Genomic DNA, 20,044 nt, shown 5'->3' on the forward strand with positions numbered 1-20,044 from the left:
GATTTTGGGGGTCCGGACGGGATTTCAGGGGTCGGAAGGACCTTGACGCCTCGGCAGTAGGCTCCGTAAGGGGACCCGGCGTGGGGGTCTCTCCTGGCGGTGGGCTGGCAGCATGCTTCTTTCGCTTGGGGCGCCTCAACCCTGAGGCGCTGTCGGGGAAGGGAAGAAGGGGCTGTCCTGGGGGGAGCCCGCTCAGCGGGGTCTGGGGTGTGCCCCACAGTCTGTTCCGACCCCCGGGGCCCGCCTGGAAACCGTTGAGTCCAGGTTTTACTCAGTCTCTAAACTTAACGGGTTCCCGCTGTAAACGTAACGATGTTTGCTTCCCCTGCTCTGTTTGCTCACTATTCAGGCTAAAAGAGCACCTAAATGTTTTCATGCTCCTATTGCCCTTTGGTTCTTAGAGTGTTGCTGGTCAAAAGTGTCTCTTTTCCTTCGTTGTTATTTATCAAAATACATCTTCAGCATTAATTTTTGGTACTCTACCTTAGCCAGTCACAAATCTTTTGTATAAACCCTTTGTCCCTTTCTTTAGTTGAGTTTATGCCAGTTTAAATACCAATTAATCTTCTAGGCTCCTGTTCGGGCAAGATACTCCACGGGAGCAGTAACCTGGGAAGAAGAGGAGACAGGTATTTTTTGTCCTAAACACATCTTTAGGATACTGAGCATGCCATCCATTTTTAATGAGACCACAGAGATCACTGGGAACCTCCTGAATTGGGAATACGTTTCTGGGAAGCTCTGTCTGTTTCTCTGCTTTTATTACATTTGCTCTCTTCATCTGTAAGATTAATTCTGCAGGATTTCTTACTGAAATACGGATCACTTCTTCATGGGACTTTTTAATGGGAGAAGTCCTAAGTGGACTTGTACTTCAGTAAATACCTAGGAAAATATTAAAAGTAGGAGGTAGAACAGTGTTAAATGTTTATCAGTGTTTAAGGCAAGTGCAGCTGTCTGAGAGCTTGCCTGATAGATAACAATGTATATTCTGGGAATATAGGTTGTGTTGCCATCAAGGTTAAAAACTGTGCATGCACTTTGAAAGGATTGCTGTACTTAAAGAACATGTTTAGGGGTAAATTTAGGAACTTTGTCCTGTAAAAGGATGAGTGTAAAGACTAGACTGCTGCTTTGAGGAATGTTTTTCATCCACTGGCCTCAAAAACCAGGTGCTTCTAGGACATAGATAGTAGAGATGTATTCCCACTGTTTTCTTTATGGTTTTCTGTAATGTCATGTAATTACTAACAAGATCTGTAATTACTAACAAATCTGTAATGACTAATTCTGTAATTACTAGCAGGATCAGTTCAAATATAATTATTGGAGATGCTCATGAATTAATCTCCCTTAATCACTTAAATGTAAAGCAGGGCAAATATGACCCATGAACCGCAGTGGAGGTTTTTACAGTCATCATTAACTGGCATTTTGAATCAATTTCTGAAAGCTGGAATGCAAGATGCAGGGTGAAGCCCAAGATATTCACAAATCGGGTGGTGCTGGCATGGACCAGCTCTTCCAGGATTGCGTGGAAGAGATCCAATCCCTGATTTTTGTTTTGATTTTTATTCCCCTCTGCTTTCCAACTTCCATTGACCACTTTGCTCTTCTGCAGCACCGAACATATCAGAAAAAAAGGAGCAAAATGCACCCATTTAGGTTTCTGTCCGGTATCTGTTCTAAGCAGTTCCAGGAGGTTGTGCAGGTGCTGTTGGTGCTGTGCGAGTTCCCCCCTACATGAGCACTTCCATGCAGTGGGGAACAGGGAGTGGCCACTGCCAGCACTGATGGCATCTGAACAGGCTTGCTCTGTGTTCCTTCTTCCAACAGCTCAGGATCTCTCCTTGACTGCTTTTCCCATAAGCATATGCAGTTTATTTCTGTGTTATTTCTATTTTGCTGCTGTTTTCCTTCTAACATTTGGGTTTTCCAGTTAGGCTGCTGGTTGAGTTTTTGGCTTTTGGTAGCACATTGATGGGAAGGGGATGGGCTTTAAGAAATCCTGCGCACCCATTGTCAAGTCTTTCCAGTCTAGTTCACTGATGGTTCCTTTAGTTTGATCAGAGCTTGCTGTCCTGAAATGAAGAACCTCAGTAAATGACTAAATTACCAATTAATAACTGTTGGGTGCTTAGTTTAGCTCTGTCACCCTGCTTGCTGTAAAGCTGTTTTCTGTAAGTGGTGGAAGATGAGATATCTGAAAGATCCTGGCTGAGGTGGAAGACCCTTGGCAAGACAGGTTTCAGTGGGGATGCAGGGGATAATAGAATCCCAGAATGGTTTGGATTGGAAGGGACCTTAAAGCCCATCTTGTTCCCATTGCCTGCCATGGGCAGGGACACCTTCCACTAGCCCAGGTTGCTCCAAGCCCCATCCAACCTGGTCTTGGACACTTCCAGGGATGGGGCAGCCACAGCTGCTCTGGGAAACCTGTGCCAGGGCATCACCACCCTCAGGGAAGAATTCCTTCCCAATATCCCATCCAGCCCTGCCCTCTTGTCCAGCACAGCCATTCCCCCTTGTCCTGTCACTCCATCCCTTGTCCAAAGTCCCTCTCCATCTCTCTTGTAGCCCCTTTAGGAGCTGTTAGCACAGCAAGTGCAAACCAACTGACAATTGGCTTAAGGCTTCCTCAGGTTAAAAAAGATGGGAGGAATGCTGCTTGAAATAACCAGTATTTTTTTGCAGTTGCATCCTGGAAACATCCTGGTTCTGAGTACTCTTAGCCATGACAAAATTCCTTGCTATCAGATAGGTCTAATCTAAATGGAATGTTGCTTCCAAGTATTGTCCTACAGCCTTGTCATTTACTTGCTCACCTCCTTAATGTGGAAAACAGCTGTGGAGAAAGCAGCCCAGCCAATCCCAGACATGAGTGCAGTGTCCTCTCCTAATTCAGTGTCAGACTTGTTGACCACTCAACAACCAAACTGGTCCCTGGAATGAATAAAAATAATGAGAAATTGGTGAAAGAGTCATTACTAAAATTATCATTGGAGTTTTCTCTGGTCACATACAGAAGCAAAGAATTCAGGGCTTTGCTCACATGCAAACTTTTACAAAAATGGAAAACAAACTATGACAGTTTTTTCCTAATCACTATGGTTGTTGTCTAAGGTCATCAGGATGGCTGCTACCTCCCAGTTTGCCAGTCGATACAAAAAGGATTTGAGTACAGAAGCCCTCAGAACCAAGGTTGCCCGCAGGAAATCCATCCTTCAGAAGGAGAACAGGCACAAACTCTTTGAAAAGGGCCGGCAGTTTGGCCTGGCAGATGTCAATGTTCAGCTCTCCAAGGAGAGGGGAATTTCCGAGCTCAAGGAGACCAGAGAATTGTGCTCTCAAGAGAACAGCAGTGTGAAACAGAGTAAGTAAATACTTGTTACAGACCTTTTTTTTTAAAGTTAAAAATTTTAAGTATGTTTAGTAGCATTATCACAGAAACCTTATAGCAGTCAACATTTTGATTTGACAAAAAAGTTTAAGGTTTAAAACCCTATCAGCCTTTCCAAGTGTTAAAATCAAGGAAATAAAATCTTAATACAGCTGTGCCCTCCTCACTGCTCCGGTGGTGTGAATAATGCTTTGCTCTGATTTGGCTGCAGCAGCTAAAGGAAGAATGCATTTTGTTATTAATATTCTATAGGAAGTGCCTTTATGATGGCTTTGTCCTTTAAGATGTGAAAAACGCCAATCAAAAATACCATCTAACATATAACTGATGCCTGTCATGTGCTTAAGTTGTACTTAGCAATGGGCAATTTTGTATTATATATAACATTATTAATGGATAAATGCATAGCTTGATTTTATTTTGAAAATGGCTAGTTTTTGATAACTTATTTTTCCTCTCAGAAAACAGGGCCTGCATATATGCTGAATTTTGCTTCCTGGCTCTCCTGGATGCTTGTGGTCTAAGAAATTAAGTTAATATTTAAAAATGTTAACAGGTGTTTTTAGAAATATTTTCACCTTTAATATTTTGATAGCAGAAGATTATTGGAGCGCAGTCCGTATGTAATCATATAAAATAAATGTAATAAATGTGTCTTGATTATATTTAATAAATTTCAACTTTAAGTGGATATTAATTTTTAAGGTAGACATAATTCAAGTTTGCAATCTCTTAAGGTTTTATTCTTTTATAAAACTTCTGCTTCATTTATCCTCAAACTGAGGCAGACTTTGGTATCTAAAGCCGACCTAAAGCTCAGCTTTCAATGACGTTGCAAGTGTTTGAATAGAGAAACTGGTACAAATATATAAATAAGTAACTGAAGTGTTAATTTTCATACTAGCAGCCTTACAAGAAATGGTATTTACAATTCCCTGTAAAATGGGAATGAATTTACAGTAATCCTCAGGTGGATATTTGGGGAAGTCTATTTGTAAGTTGAAATTTTCCATTGAATTCTCTTTTAGTGGGAAGGACTAAAACAATTTTAGAGATTCCAGACAGTTCTTCTGCTCTTTGACTTACATTCCTCTTCTAGCTTGGAAAAGTTTATTGAAAGTTTCTGACTTCTTGTCGGCTCAAAAATATCTTCATGATTTTATAACACATCTGTCTTCCATGTCTGCTTCAGAGCAAGCCACAAATGCAGCCACCAAGAGGATGAACGAGCGCAGGGAGATGCTCCAGCGCTACAAAGAGGAGAAGGAGCTTCGCAAACTGCAGGAGCAGAGGGAGAAAGCCAAGAAAGGGGTGTTCAAGGTTGGGCTGTACAGACCAGCTGCACCTGGATTTCTTACACTTGCCCCTGAGGAAGCAGTGGTAGCAAAGCCAAGAGAGACGGTAACAAGGGTAATATTTAATATCTAAATTAATTATATCTGTGTACTTCATTTAAATTGCTATTTGAATACAAGATGTGTATGTTATTCCAAATTAGCTGTTTATTTTGCAAACGCTTTATTAATGTTTGTTATGGTAAGGAGCTGTAAGGGAGTAATTTGGCTCATTCTCTTTTTAAACAAAGCTGGAGATACTGCTAGTGATATGTGGATTTTTGTATTTATGACTATGCTCAGTTCAAAAACTGGAATGATTCATCCACAAATGAAAGAGCTGCGTTATTTTAGAACTAGTAACTTGTTCATATTTAGTCAACTCGGTTTTGAAAGCTTTCCAGTTTACACACTTGACCCATTTCGCCCAGACATACTGTTTTTCACATTTATGCTTCTTGTTCAGTCTCTCAGGGACGAGGGGGAAGAGGAGTGTGTTAACTCTTGTTTCCTTGGGGATGTTTCCAGGAAGCTCCTGCTTTCTCTGGAAGGGTTACTCGATCAAAAGCCAAGATCCAAGAAGGAAAAACTCTGATACCAACTCTGATTCCAACTGCATCTAAGTCCTCTACGGTTTGTTTTTTATATATATATAACTTCAGTGAATAAATTTAGAGAAAGGGATGCAATTTCAGACTCAGGGTAGTATCTTTACAAGTTTGATTAGATCACTACAAACAGAAAAGGGCACAGGTTTTCTGGACCTGTTTTTTAATCAAGTTTCTCAAGATACTTAAACTGGTGCTTAAATATTTTTCTTCATTCTTTTTCTGACAATTTCTAGTTTGATAATGCATTTTAACATATCCCTAAACCAATCTATTTTAGTTATCCTTAATGTGTCTCTACTTTTTAAAGCCCCCTGTGACAAATTATTTGATTTTTTCCCTTACTGTAATCTAGGATAGATGAGGAAAGAAATTGGGCTGCTGAATTTCTGGAAATCTGTAACTTCACAAAAAACCTGCTTTTTTTCTTGCAGGTCAGTGCCCGTGGGCAGAGCATGCGCCCTACACAGGCAGGACGTAAACAGATGAGTACAGTCAAAGTGGCTGAAAAAGAGAAAGGTATGGAAGTACATCTGAACCTGAAAGTTGGGGGTTTTTGGGGAAAAGGTCCCAGTACATTTCTGGGTGTAGGAAGCATGGAGGAGATTTTAGGATGGCCATTCCTACCAAGGGCAGCAGCTGGCAGATTATGAAGCGTGTGGCTCCAGGGATTACGTGAACTTGTTGCCTCCATAGGCTGGGGGAAATGGAATGCAGGATCCTGACAGTCCTGGTTACTGATTATTCTCCCTGGGAGTGGGAAAAGAAACAGGTCAGTAGGCAAGCTGCACAGCTGCCAGCTGCCTCAGCTCCTGGAGCTGTGCAGAGGTTTCTGTTTGCCTCAAGAAGAATATCACAGGTAGTGACTGCTGCTGTTACAGAAGAGCAAGTGCCTTGTGTCTGTCGCTTTCTGTGCCACAATTACAGGTATTTCTTAAGAAAACAGCAATTAAAAAAACAAAACAACCTGCACCACCTTTAGGGGGCTAGAATACCTTGGATCAGAAACTTTTCCTCATAGTCCAGTGGTATCCTTAAGTAGATACAGCCAAGTTACGTGGAATATTGATGTTAATGTAGGATATTCAGTAATTCAGAGTGAAATGACTTTCACATCATTAATCTAATTAAATCAGCAAGCAGCAGACCCTTATTTAAATAAATTTCAGCAGTGCCTTTGGTGAATACTGAAAAGATGTATTATTAGTGTTTGATATAACAATTTAAATATTTAATTTTTGAAAAATGGTCATCCACTAGACTGGATTATTTGTTTTGTACTGAATCAAGGATATGCATTATATGTACTTAAGCTTCCCTACCCATGGCAGGGAGGTTGGGATGAGGTGATCCTTCAGGTGCCTTCCAACCCAAACCATTTTGGGATTCTATGAAACACCAATATAAAAATATTTGGGAAGTGAATGTTTGATAAATCCAATGTTGTAGTTATTTATCCAGTAATTTTTTCCCAACTTTTCATTCTAGCCTCTACAGAATTGCAGTTTGACATTAAAGACAGGAATAGCATTAACAATAACCAAGTGGGGATTTCAGACAGGCAGAGTATGGAATAAAGAGCTCCTGTGAAATTTGTCTGTGCAGGAAAACGCTGTCATTTTAAAAGCCTATTAGAAACAGTGCTAAATTACAAAGATGAAAATGATTAAGATGGGTAATACGGTGCATGAACTTGTCATGTTTTATGAAATATTTCAGAGGCAATTAGTCTTAAGAGTACTTTGTTAGATTGCATTAAATTCTGACCTTGGAAATCTTTCATATAATGGCCAGGGCATCACTTTGTTACACCAATGGTTTGCTTAAGCTTCCAGCTGTGCAAATAACCATGGCAAAGTTATTACTCTACAAAACTTCATCTGTAAAGCAGGAATAGTCTTGACTCTGATTGCAGGGAACAGTGGGAAGCATTCCTTAAGCTTTTTGCATGGCAGCAAGCACACTGGTGCCTTGATGGACCTGTAGAGTAAAACCACCTTCAGTCAGGATCCCTCAGTGCATTGCCTGGATGCCAAGGCCAAGCTGTGCTGATTGCCCTGAACTGACCAAAACCACCCAACCCTGTTCATTCTGGCAAGCCCCTGATAACTGCTGGTGCATTTTTCTGATTTCTACAAAATGTAAACTTTCAGTTATTACCTGAGTGCAGCTCCTTATTAAACTTGGAATCTCTGGGATTAATTTCTCCTGCAGTGTTGCAGACTGCACCCCAACCAGCCCTAAATGTGAGAGTCACCAGAGCAGCTGCCTCTGCAGCCAGGCAGGTCCTGAAACCAACAGCTGCTACTGCTGGTAAGTAAGGCAGAGTTGTGTAGCTCAGCTGTACCTTAGACTGCATTTAAGTCATGCCAAATTATCATATAAGAAAAGGGCTAAATGCTGGATCACTCGGACTCTTGTCTGGAACTGCATTGCAATATCTGTATCGAGATGTTCAAACTAACACTGGACAGTTCCCCACAAAACCCATCAGTGTGGAGCATCGATGTCCACATGGTAATTACAAACTCAAAGAACAAAGCCAGAACTGGTAAAGATTTGCCTCATTGGTGTATGACTTTATGGCCATATGATTATTAAATGTGTGAGCAGGAACAGGAAGGTCTCTGGAAGAGATGAGAGCCTTTGTTCTTCAGGTTAGGAATTTCTCTTTGTCCATGTTTGCTTCTTTACTAGAATTCAGTATACCAACAGAATTCCTATGCCATATAGAAATTAAAAATCTAAACTCAAATTGGCTTGACACTCTCTCTTCAAACTTTAAGGAAATAAGGTGACTGTTATTTTTACTATATGACAGTGTCTTAATATTAATGACTTAATGAATCTGTTTTCTTGGTGATACATCTGTTACTAGGCTGTTAAATCCTAGGCCAGGTTTTCTTTTGAATGAACTTTTGCAATGCTATTTCTTCCCTCTAGCCACCTCCCACCCGAGAAATAAAGCAGTCTCTCCCATCTTTACCAACTGGATTTTTATGGCGGTGTTTTGGTGAAAGATTACATTATTCAGATGCTTTTTTGACCTCTGGGAGTGTCTCTTTTTGTAGGTAACCAGTCACAGAGAACAACAGCAAGTGTAGGAAAGCAGAAGAAAGCTGTCAAACCTGATACCACAAAGGTAGGTCATGTAATAGTTGAAATGGAAAAGCAGTAAAACTGATTTAAGAGCCAGTAACTGTGTCATTGTAGCTGAAATGTTCAAGCGAAGAAGTAATAATTTCAGTAATAAGCTAGAACTTGGGAAGGAGCTCCAAGTATTTATACTGATCTATTTTTAAAATTAAGATCAAATTTAGTGCCTGTATAGAGCCAGAAAATATTGTGACTTGGAAGAGACCCACGAGGATCATCCAAGTCCAACTCCTGGCCCTTCACAGCGCAACCCCAAGAATCCCACCATGGATATGGATGTGACTGGTGGATGATTTGATTACTAATCAAGATCTGGACAATGATTTAAAATAGACAAGAAGTTCTTACATGACATATATCTGATGTTTTAACTAGCCAAAAAAAAAAAAAAAGACTGCTTTGCTGGCTTTATCAAGCAGCTGTAAATTCTGTGCAGTTCATTCCTTTTTGAAGTGCATTCTGAATGGATCCTTTTCCTGCTCAGGTAATGATTTGGGACTCCAGAAGCTAAGAAATAAACACAATTTTAGGTTTTGAACCACCAAAAAATAAAGCTGGAAGTGCTATTTTCTGCAAGGTAGAATGCTATTCTCTGCATGATTTACAACTGAAGGCAGTCATTGTGGTTCTTGCTGCCATCACTTCCAGGATTTTTTTATTGCATTCATGTACAGACAGTTCTGTGCAAGAGCTGTCCATGATTTCTTCCTTCTTTGTGCTCCACCCTTCCCTCTCACACCTCCCATCTCCACCTTGTTCCTGTAACTGCAGCTGTGCTCTAGTGTGTTTGAGATTGTGCAATCACACCCAAACAGGAGGTAAGAGCATTTGTGTCTTCCTTGGACAAGCACCTCTTCACCAGATGGAGTCCCTGCCAGTTGGTAAACTCTTACTGTAACCACAGGCAACCTGTTTGAAAAGGTTGGTTAAAAGCAAAGTTCAAGATTTACGTTCCTAGCAGGGGTGACTAAAGTATAACAAGACTTTCAGTGCATTGAGGATGCATATTTTCTTGAAAAACACCCAAAGTTTTAGCTGGCTTTAGCTAGCAATCTTGATTAGGTATCTCAGAAATGTGTTCTGTGTGACTATCTGGTCACTCATCTCGTAAGAATGTGAATTATTGTTTAGTTTTTTCTCTTTTAGTGACATTCTGTGGTGCTAACTGCACTTGGGTTGCATTCCTCAGCTATCAGCCTATTCCAGCTTGTTTTTCAATGATAGGATTGGAATATGTGTATAAACTGTGATTATTCAACAGGCCTAGTTGGATTTGTAGCCAGTAATTCTGCTCTTGAGGATTTTATCACCTTAAAGCTTTTTTCTAGCAGTGGGAGCAAGCATTTGCCAATTTTAATTATTGTTTTGGTGGGTGAGTTGTTCTGCTTTAGCCCCTGGAGTGGATTGTTGCATTCTTTGTAGTGAAGTGTTACTTCTGTCTCTAGAATGATTTGCAGGTGTCAAAAATGGTTGGACTTGTTGGTAACTCATCACTCTTGTACAGGTGTGCTGTTGTAGGAGCTGCCTTACCTTAAGCTGTTCCCTTCCTGATGGCTTTCAGACTCTCATGTTACAATTCAGCCCATGCTTATTGCAAGCACATGATTGATTGGATGATTTGATTTGTCTGTCTATGCTGTTACAGGTATTTCCTTCTAAACATCAAGTGGAGACAAATGCTGGAGTGGATCCCAGGGTGAAAAGTTCTGCAGCTGATTGCAAGCATTCAATACCAGTAGAACTTCAGCAAGAACAAACCTCAGTGGAAAACAGCAATTCTTCTCCAAGGAGACCCAGAACACGCTCCTTTGCACCTCAAAACTTTGTGTTTCAGCCTCTGAGTGGATTAGCAACCTACAGTGTGACACCCATGTCTCCTTCAAGGGCAAATGCTTTTTTGACACCCAGTGCTGTCTGGAATTTTTCAGAATCTTCAGTGTAAGATTCTTCCTTCTAATGGGGCCTAAAACGCAAGTGAGCCTCTCTGTGGGGATGCAAAAAACATTTGTCTATAGAGAGATTCACTTTGTAACAAAGTGTTGTGTTGTAACACCCGATCCTCATGGCTTCTATCACTGCTTAAATGTGGACTTAATACAACAGCAGATATGGATATAATCCATAATTCTGTCCTTCCTTTAGGAGCAGCTGTCAGGGACTTTGCCCTATATCTATCTGCACAGATTTATTAATTTATTATTTGAGTTCTCTAGTGTTGTGTGGAAGTTTGCCTTCTAAGCTGTGCATTTCTGTGTATTTGGCCATATTTGATGTCACTTTCTCAATGTGTCGTAACTAAATGTACTTTTCTTTGTTTCCAGCAAAATATTTGAAAAATCCAGTGAAACTAAAGCTCAAAAGCCTACTTTAAAAAGTCAAAATTCACCTGCTGTTAAAGGCATTCAAGAAAAGCAAATGACCACAAGTTTGAAAGGAGAAGGTATGAAGATAACATTTATTTTATTCTAATGCTTTTAATTATCACCAGATTCTGAACAAATTCCTTTCATGTTTTTCAGCAGGCGAATCAGATGAGAGAACTTCCACTCAGAAATCAAACAAAACAACTCCTCTCTCAACAGCACTTGCAGTGAAGTCAGATGATACAAGAGAGCAAGAGCATGATGTGCCCTATTTCAGGTCTGGGTTCATTTGTTTCACTTCCCTGATGTCCATTTGAAGGTTCTTAATATGAGTAATGAGACATCTTCAAAAGATCAGCTTAATTTAATGGTGATTGGTGCCTGCCAGCTGTGACCTGAGCAGGCACACATTCCTGTCTTCCTTTTTGTACCTTTAGTGCAAGGAATGAATATAAAATTCTGGAGACTGACACCTTGTCCTAAGGATCATGAGCTTGAAACCAGTAGAAATTGCACCTCAGCCAGTCAGCAAAGTAAAACAGTCTAATGGCTTCTGCTCTAAGACTGTGGCTTCTCTGAAAGCAAAAGGATAGTAACCATTGACAGCCACAAGTCTGGAAATTCTCCAAATCCTTATTTTTTCTCTATCCCTGTATTTTCAGAACCACTCTTCGGGCTGAGACGGAGCGGCTGCTGTCTCAGTGCCTCCAGTGGGAAGGAAACCTTGAGCTGGACATTCCAGAGGATGGTAAGAGTGAGCTGCAGTAGGCACTAGAAGGAGGGTTACAGGAACTGAATGGGACAGAGGGAAGGACATGTATCTGCTCTTTGCAAAATAGCAAAAAAAATTTGCAAAGCTGTGCTAGAGAAAGTTTAGAGTTGCATCCGCCCTAAGACAAAAAGTCTCCTATTACAAAAATTTGTGTAGCACTTGATGTGATGGTGATTGATAAAGTGAACAAAGTGCACATCAAAATAGTTGTTCTGTTGCCAGTCTGAAGTGTATTTAAATGTGTGAACTTTAACCAAGCTAATTTTTAAAAATAAGATTAGTTTTTAATGTGGAATAAGTACCCTTACCTGGGAAAACAAAGATGACTCCAGCAATGCATATCTTTAAGACTTGAGAGAGTAATTTTTTTTGAAAGAAGCAAGTTTAGAACAGGTCAGTGGACAGGGAAGCTCCATCAGAATTGAATTGCAGGTTTGCAATAGATGGGACAACAAACTCCAGACTCCTCAAACGCTTACTTATCCAAGATGTTCTGTATTATTTTTTTTCTTGTTACTACCAGCTAAAGACCTGATTCGCACCACAGTTGGTCAGACAAGGCTGCTCATGGAAGAAAGGTTCAAACAGTTTGAAGGACTGGTTGATAATTGTGAATTTAAACGAGGTGAAAAAGAAACAACATGTACAGACCTGGATGGATTTTGGGATATGATTAATTTTCAGGTATGTACTTGCATGTTAACGTAGTAGCGTAAAACTGATGTCGTTCTTTACAAACCCTGGATTGAAACTAATTGGGTTTTTTTTATATTCAGATTGGTTTTTATTTTGAATTTTGAAAATGCAAGTCCTTGTTTTAACACTTTGTGGCAGTGAATAGTTGCAGTTGGTATGCTATGACTTATAATTCATGGACCAGTTCTTCTGTTGTATCTTCTTGTGGCCTGTGTATCTTGTCTGTCTCTGGAATGACTATGTTTGGCCAAATATTAGTCTGTTTTGGACTGAGGATACAGTCACAATGTCTACCTCCCAGTTTTTGGAAAATTCCTGAAGCTCACCTGAAAAGTAGGGGTTCCATGCTTCAGTATGAAAATAATGCAGAAACTACATATATAAATAACACTATTTAGAGGTGAGCCTCGGTGGTAGAAAACCTTCATCTCTTTTCCTCTGTTGATGCTTTCTTTGGGTTCAGAATGAAATATAATATTCTGAATTATCCAAAGGTTGTAAATCAGCATTCAACAAAGGAATTTGTAAGTAGTTAAATGCAGAGATGGATTTATGGTCCTAGGCATAGGTTTTGAATTCTCTGCAAAATACATGAGGGTTTGATCTGCTTCTTCAGAGGTATTTCAGAGATTGTATCCTGCAGGATGGAAGACTGTGCTTGTTTGGATAAAGGTTATTTTGCAATGTATTCTTTTGCTTTCCTTATACATGACCAACAGATTGAGGACGTGAATAAAAAATTTGATAATCTGAAGAAGCTTCAAGACAATGAGTGGCAGCCACTTGATGTCCCAAGCAAAGCAGTTGTCAAGGTATGAGTAGCCCCTAAAGCACATCTTGTATGGCTTCTTTAGATATATTAACTATTAAGTGAAATTCCTCTCAGGGTGCACCCTTCTCCCTCGCCTCTCCCACGTGCACTTGTATTATTTGGTGAGTTTAGTCCTAGTTGCCTCTTTTGGTTGGTAAGATTAGAGCTAAGAATGAACAATGACTTTTTTTGGAGTCTTTGAATTCTATGCTAGTAAGACAAATCTCTTAAATTTAGGATATAAACTTACCGTGCAGATGTAAAACAGTTTATCTGGGCCACTGGCATTGACACTGAAACTGAAAAAGAAACCATGCAGGAATTTGGCAGTGACTGCCAGTTTTGAGCAGGGAGTGCTCAATTATAATGGTGTCCCATTAAGCCAACACCATGGGTGGCTTTAAACTGCTGCTTCTCTAAGCACAAATGGATCTGACACTCTCCAAAATAAGTTAGTGCTTATTGCAAAATAAGCTGTAATATGAGTTGTTTTATCTACTCTTTGGATTGAAATATATAAATTGCTTCTGACTAGGTGTCAAGGTGTATTTGCATTGCCTAAACTCTGTGCAGTTCCTTGAGACTGCTTCACTAATCATAAAGTTGATATGAAGGTGGATAAGAAACTTCAGGCATGGGAAAACAGAGGGAATGTGGCCTGTAGGAGCTGCACACAAGTGCCAGAACCCTACAGGTGGTACAAAACAAAACTTCCCTTGGAAAACTGAATGCCAAGAGAGACTTCATTGATTGCCTGGAGTCTGTCCTGTGGTTCCACTCTGTCCCTGCCACTAGGAGTCCCTGCATCCCAGTGCTTCCAAAATCTTACTGAATTTATTAGGAAAAAAGGTTGTATTCTGCATTTCTGAATTGCAGACTCAGTTTGAAAAAAAATCTTAATGTTGTCACCACAGACTCATTTTAACAGCTGGATGGCAGCCCAGGAGATGCTGGGGATGAGCAGAGGCCTTGATGCATAAAATTGTAGCATTGTTGAGGTTGGAAAAGTCATCAAGTCCAACCATTTCCCCAGCACTGCCAAGGCCACCACTGCCCCATGTCCCCAAGTGCCACATCCACACATCTTTTAAATCCCTCCAGGGATGGTGACTCCACCACTGCCCTGGGCAGGCTGGACAAACCTTTCAGTGAAGATGTTTTTCCTGATATCCAATCTGAACCTCCTCTGGTGCAAATTAGATCCAGTTCCTCTTGTCCTATTTCTTGTTCCCTGGGAGCAAAGCCTGAATCCCACCTGGCTGCACCCTCCTGTCAGGGAGTTGTGGAGAGGCAGAAGGTCCCCCCTGAGCTTCCTTTTGCTCCTTGCTGTGTTTGTGGCACCAGCACCTGTGTAGAGGTTCATGTGTGATTACTCCTATCCAGAGAGCTCCCAGGTGTGACCCAGCTTTTTTACCATTCCAGAAAAAGGCTGTTCCAAGTAGAGTGCCCAAAGCCAAGCTGGAAGCAGCTGCCAGAACTGCTGCCCGGAACCGCCTGGCTTCTGTGAAAGCAGCCATGAGGGATAAAATGAAGCAGGAGGGAGCTGCTGAGGGTGCACATCAGGAGAGGCTGCCAGAGGCAGAAAAAGTGGTTTTTGAAGCAGGGTTTTTCAGGATTGAAAGTCCTGTGAAAAACTTCTCAGGTAGGTGAAGTTTAATCATGATTTCTGTGACCTGGAACTACTGAAGAGAGTTTAATCTATTTCACTGGGGAGAGGAATTGTGCTGTTTATCCTGGCTACAACTCCAGTACTGGACATGCTATTTCAACCAGTGACTAATTACATCAGGGCTCCAAAGTAAACTGGTGTACGTGAATGTGCTGATTTGAGTGGTTATGGCAGCATGAAATCCCTGCTTAGACAGAGGTGAAATAGCTGGTTCATGTTTTTCCAGCATAAATTTAATAATGAAATTCTAATCTGAGCGTTCCCAGATTCAGCTGACGAGCCTCTTCATCAAAGTCAATGCCAGCTCACATCCTCTAATTGTAGGACAGGAATTGGGATCTTTTTTTTTCAACTAAACCTCTTGCAGTGCTGTCTTCAAAGCTGCAGATAAAGTCTACCCATAATCTGTGTTCATGGTTAACAAGATTGTAACATAATCCAGTTTGCTATAAAAGCTGTTAAATAGTTTGAGGTTTTTAACAGGTGCTCAAAATATAACTTCATTTTCAGCATCTTATCTTATTGACATCTGTGAGCAGCCAGTATTTCCAGTAATTCTGCTTCTCTCCCATTTCTAGTTCATAATTTGATTTTAAATTCTGGGGTTTTTGGTGCAGATCTCTCTTCTCATCACAAAACTAACAATTTTTTCATGTGCCTCTTGTTAGTAGGGGAGATCTCCTGAAAAGCTTTGAGCAACACTGGGTTTAAGCCAACTCCAGCAGAGAATCTGTTATAAGCATCAGTTCTGAATGTGTTTTAAACTCTATTAAATTTGAAAGATGAAAGTTAATAATTTCAATTTCTCCTTGCAAGTGTATGTAAGATTTCCATATAATATTTGTATGAGATAATTTAGCAAGCAGAAAGCAATTGTGGCCCTGGTTAGAATCATAATGATCAGTTCATTTCAGTTTCTGGAAACTGCTGTAGGAATGAAACATGAAACACATTTTCCAGGTTTGCTTCCAAGGACCCCTGGAAAACTGGCAACTCCAAGACCATCCATTAGAGCTTTGCACCTGAACGTTCCTTCTCCTCTCCGTGACCCCGAGGATGCAACTGCAAAACAAACCCCATCAGGCCTCAAAGGCTTCCACCCAGCACAAAGTTTGAAAATGGACCAACTTCCCACTGAAAAAACTCCCCCACTGGATAAACTCCCTGATGGTCCTGAACAGAGGTAGGCATGTTTAAAGCAGCTTTTAATTAACTTTGTACAAATAATGTTAGAGTTGGAACTGAAAGACATGATGTTCATACCCATTAGACGTTACCTTTCAATTTGGCAGTGATAAAGTTTGCAAAGTACTTGTGACTTTTCCTTCCCTTAAGCAAATATTAAGAGCTTTGCCCAAATGTAATTTTGCTGCTGGGGGTAGAAGTTTATTGTATGCCCAGGAAGTTTGATGTAGCTCACAAGTGCCAACCAAGCTAGCAAAATTGCAGAACAAATTGTAAGATTAGTTGGACAAGTCAGAAGATGATTGAAGGTGGTTGATGAAGATGATTGAGAAGAATGAAAATGTTTTGGTTTTTCTTCTAGCATTTCTGTGGTTGCAGAAGAAATTTGTCTGGTTGCTGGAACAGCAGAGGGAAATAAGGTAAGTCATGCATTGTTCATGGATGTGCTTTAAATACTCTGTTATTACTAGCAAAGGAAAAATTCTCTTGATTACCCCAGACACTTGGACTTCTGATCAAATCCTCACTCTAGAAATTTTGTGTATTCCTCAGGGCAGTGCTTTTTCCCTCTGAGGATGGACAAAGGTGGGGACTGCTGCAGTTTGGGGATCTTGTCTTGCTCTTTAGAGCTGTATTTTGGAGGTCCTGGCTGCTCCATGAGGACACTTGTCACTTGGACAAGCATTGTTCCTAGAAGTCCACCACCTCCTCTTTTCTGGTGCGGATTTTTTAAATGCTTTTGCATTTATGGACCGTGACTAAAAGCAACAGCACTCAGTCCTCATGCTGCCACAGCAGAGCATTGGGTTCTTAATCTCCTTAAAGGTATAGCAAGAACTAATCCTAGTGCCAGAAATCCATGTCCTGAAATGTCTGAAGACTTGGTGACATTGCCTGTGTTTGAGTAGCCTTTAAAAAACAGGAATGTGGCCTCTTAATTTAGATGATACTGTGCTACTCAGTGAGAGCCAGTGCTGTGGACTTAATCATCATTCAGTGCCTTTCATTGAAAGTGGAGTATCTTCATTTTGTTACTGCTTAGATCTGTGCATGACAGCAGCAGTCATTTCCCCTCCCATCCCCCTACATATAATACATATTTGAAACATCCTGGTTACTAATTTTTTCTTATGCCTTTTACTTCCTTCTTTCTCTATCAAAATGAGAAATCGCTTGTTGGTGATTTCACTCTCTGGGGAAACTTTTCAGTATTGCTAAAAGGTTTTTCTGGAGGAAAAGTCACCAGGTAACACTTGAAGTTCAAAAGCTTCTTCCCTGTGGAAGAACTGTCAAAGGGATTTTCAGGCTTTAAAGGGTGTTTGGGGTATGGGTCACAGCCTTAAACCCTGAGCCTTGGTCTGCCTGTGCCTCATGCAGTGCCTGGAGTTAAAACTCCATCTCTCCTGAATTGTCCATAAAAACTGTAGGTTAGATGTGTGGACTTGGTCTGACATAACAAAGACATGGCTGGAAGCAGAGAAAATCCCTATTTTTCAGGTGCTGGGAAATTCTAGCAGTGAATCAAAGGCAGTGGATGGCATGGAAGAGATGGAACTGTCTGCTGCAGAACAAGGAGAAGACATAGTCATGTGCAGCCCAGAGAAGGATCCCAGCACAGACACAAACCTTGCTCAGTCTGGAGAGCCACAAATACATGAAACAGGTGATTATCCTAGAGCTGCATGGTGTAGTTTGGGTGGCATTGCTGGGGCCTTCTGGTTGTTCTAACCATTTATAATAATCTGAATATTACTCTTTGAAATCGGTGTCAGCTTGATTTATGTGTGCTGTTAGCAAAGCCTCCCTTAGCTGGTGGGACAAACACACACTGCACATGAGCAAACAGTGCCCCAGCAGTTCTCTGTATAGTTTCTGTGTGGTTATGTGAAGCAGAAAGCTGATAAAAAGAAATAAATACAGTTTAGAGTTTGGATTTCTTTTAATAAATACAGAAAACAATACTGATTTTTCAGCTTTGAAAACTTTTTCAGAGTAACTTTTTAAAAAAAAATTATATGCTTATTTTTCAGATGTTTCACGCAGTGGTTTGACACCCATTGACAGAAATTCTCTTGATGTGGTAAGTTGACCTTCAAGTTTATTTGACTAAGACAGGCTGCGTGTTGCAGGACTGTTAACCTTTGCTGCAGTCTCAGTTACTGCACAAAGAAAATTAAACTCTTACATGAATTGGCTCGATAACATCTTTAAATACAAACCACATTCCAGCTGTCTCCCTGCTTGGGCTCACACTGGATTCCTTGTTGCTCATGATGAGTGTAGGATGAATCAAGACATTTGTAACAGGACCATGTTGGATTCTTGTCAGATTGAGCCTTTAAATTATGTTTCTTACAAATTTCCTTGTAGATGTTCACTAAAATAGCCTTTTTTTTCTTCCTGGAATTTTTTAAGCCTACCCCAATGTTTTTTTAATCACTTTAGCATTTGGGGCTGGAAGTAACATTCAGCAGGGAAAAGCAGGTGTGCAAAAGCTTTCACACTTAATAGAATTCATAGAATTTGGGTGTAGGATTTCTTGTGAAAAATCCTCTTTAGGATATGGATTATTGACTTGAGTAAGGAATGTCTGTCTTCAACATGGACCACATGTAATCACTTTTTATTTTATGCTGCAAATAAGCTTGCAAAATTACTCTTGGGGAAATCAGAGTCCTTCCAGTGCTCCACAGTTTAAGTGTTCCTCAAACACTGACTGCACACTCTGGCTCCTCCCACAGCCAATGCAGGATGCTGAGCTTCCCTTCACTCCAGTCAAGACCAGAGCCCAGAAGTTTGCAGCAGCTGATGTATTCAGTGACCTCATCGTGTTTTCTCCTGTTGGTCCCTCTGGGGATCAATGAAAAGTGACTTAAAATGCAAAATATGTAAATACTGTGACCAAGAAGCCCACAGAGGGTACCTGGAACACAGTCTGCTACACTGGAACTGTGTTGAGAGAGGAAGAGTACCTGTGGTAATGGATCTGATAATGGGTTTTGTATCATTTTATGGTGTGGTTGTGGTGCACCAAGCACTGCTGTACAGCAGTAGTGGGCTGTGTTCTGGTGATCCCTGCTGTATCCTCTGGCTGTAAATTCTGACTGCAACCTGAAGCATTTTTATGTTGGTATCATTTCATGTATTTCCTGTCTCCTTCAGGTTGTAAAACTTTAAACTTTCTGCCCTGACCTGACTGACCTCATGACTTACTGTTATTCCAAGGTGCCTACCCCACCAGCTGTGCCTGTGCCCCTTTTCTGCTGGGAGGGCACCTCTTGGGGTGAGACCCAGCCTGTTCCCTCCTGGAATACTTTGTCACTGCTCTGGGGGTACCTCTGCACCCTCAGGCTCCAGTGTCTGGTGTGTTAACACCTGCCTCAGCACCAGCTATGGCAGTGTTGGATGCATGCAATTCTTTCCTGGGGTTAACAACCACTGGGTTTGTAATATTAGAAACTAACTCAGAACAAGGATTTCTAAGTCAGATAATGTCAGATAAGTCCGATTTCTAAGTTTTCTTGGCAATGTATTAAAATAGGCATTGATATTATTTCCTTTAAGGATGCAGTTTTCTATTGAGTATCTTAAGGACCTTTCTCCTTGTTTTAGACATCTTTAGGCTCAGTCTCTTCTCTCATCTTGTTCCTTGTGCATTCCCCATCCAGGCTGTAACATATTTGTGCATAAGGAACATCCCAGTTCTATAGACTCTGGATTTGAGGAGTATTACAGTACCTGCAGTTGTTGTATTTTTAACAAATACTCCACTGGGCTTCTTCTTGTACTGGTGACCTTAGTGTAACACACACATCCTTCCACCAGCCTCGATCCTAAACCAAGCAGAGAATTCAGTCCCTCAGCAGAAAGTGTCGCTGCCACTGCCAGGAGCGCTCGTCTGGCAAGTTTTAACCTGGGAGCTGTGTACTGATTACACTGAATAAAGAGAGGAAGCTGATGTGTGCTGGAATCCACTTTCTTCAATCCAATGTCCTGTTCATTACTAAACTCCAGTTCTAGGGATACTTCTGGGTACCTTTTAATGACTTT

General features: G+C 40.8%; 1 protein-coding gene across 4 annotated transcripts; it reads left to right on the top strand.

Moving 5' to 3' along the window:
* The first annotated feature begins 42 nt into the window (after positions 1-42).
* DLGAP5 (DLG associated protein 5) lies at positions 43-19,954 on the top strand. Of its 4 annotated transcripts, none has more exons than XM_017738928.1 (20): positions 43-65; positions 572-629; positions 3,124-3,373; positions 4,593-4,810; positions 5,263-5,367; positions 5,777-5,861; positions 7,557-7,655; positions 8,414-8,484; positions 10,144-10,436; positions 10,820-10,938; positions 11,018-11,138; positions 11,524-11,609; positions 12,157-12,317; positions 13,049-13,141; positions 14,563-14,782; positions 15,770-15,992; positions 16,356-16,413; positions 17,492-17,657; positions 18,025-18,074; positions 18,736-19,954. In XM_017738928.1, the coding sequence occupies exons 3-20, from the start codon at positions 3,133-3,135 to the stop codon at positions 18,856-18,858; spliced, it is 2,532 nt and encodes an 843-aa protein (XP_017594417.1). In that variant the 5' UTR covers positions 43-65; positions 572-629; positions 3,124-3,132; the 3' UTR covers positions 18,859-19,954. The 4 variants fall into 4 exon arrangements, with proteins under 4 accessions (XP_017594417.1, XP_017594418.1, XP_008635523.1 ...); XM_017738929.1 differs by having other exon boundaries at positions 11,021-11,138; XM_008637301.2 differs by having other exon boundaries at positions 4,593-4,801.
* The last annotated feature ends 90 nt before the right edge of the window (positions 19,955-20,044 follow it).

The sequence above is a fragment of the Corvus brachyrhynchos genome, unplaced genomic scaffold (genome assembly GCF_000691975.1).
Source record: "Corvus brachyrhynchos isolate BGI_N302 unplaced genomic scaffold, ASM69197v1 scaffold245, whole genome shotgun sequence".
Classification (NCBI taxonomy): Eukaryota; Metazoa; Chordata; class Aves; order Passeriformes; family Corvidae; genus Corvus; species Corvus brachyrhynchos.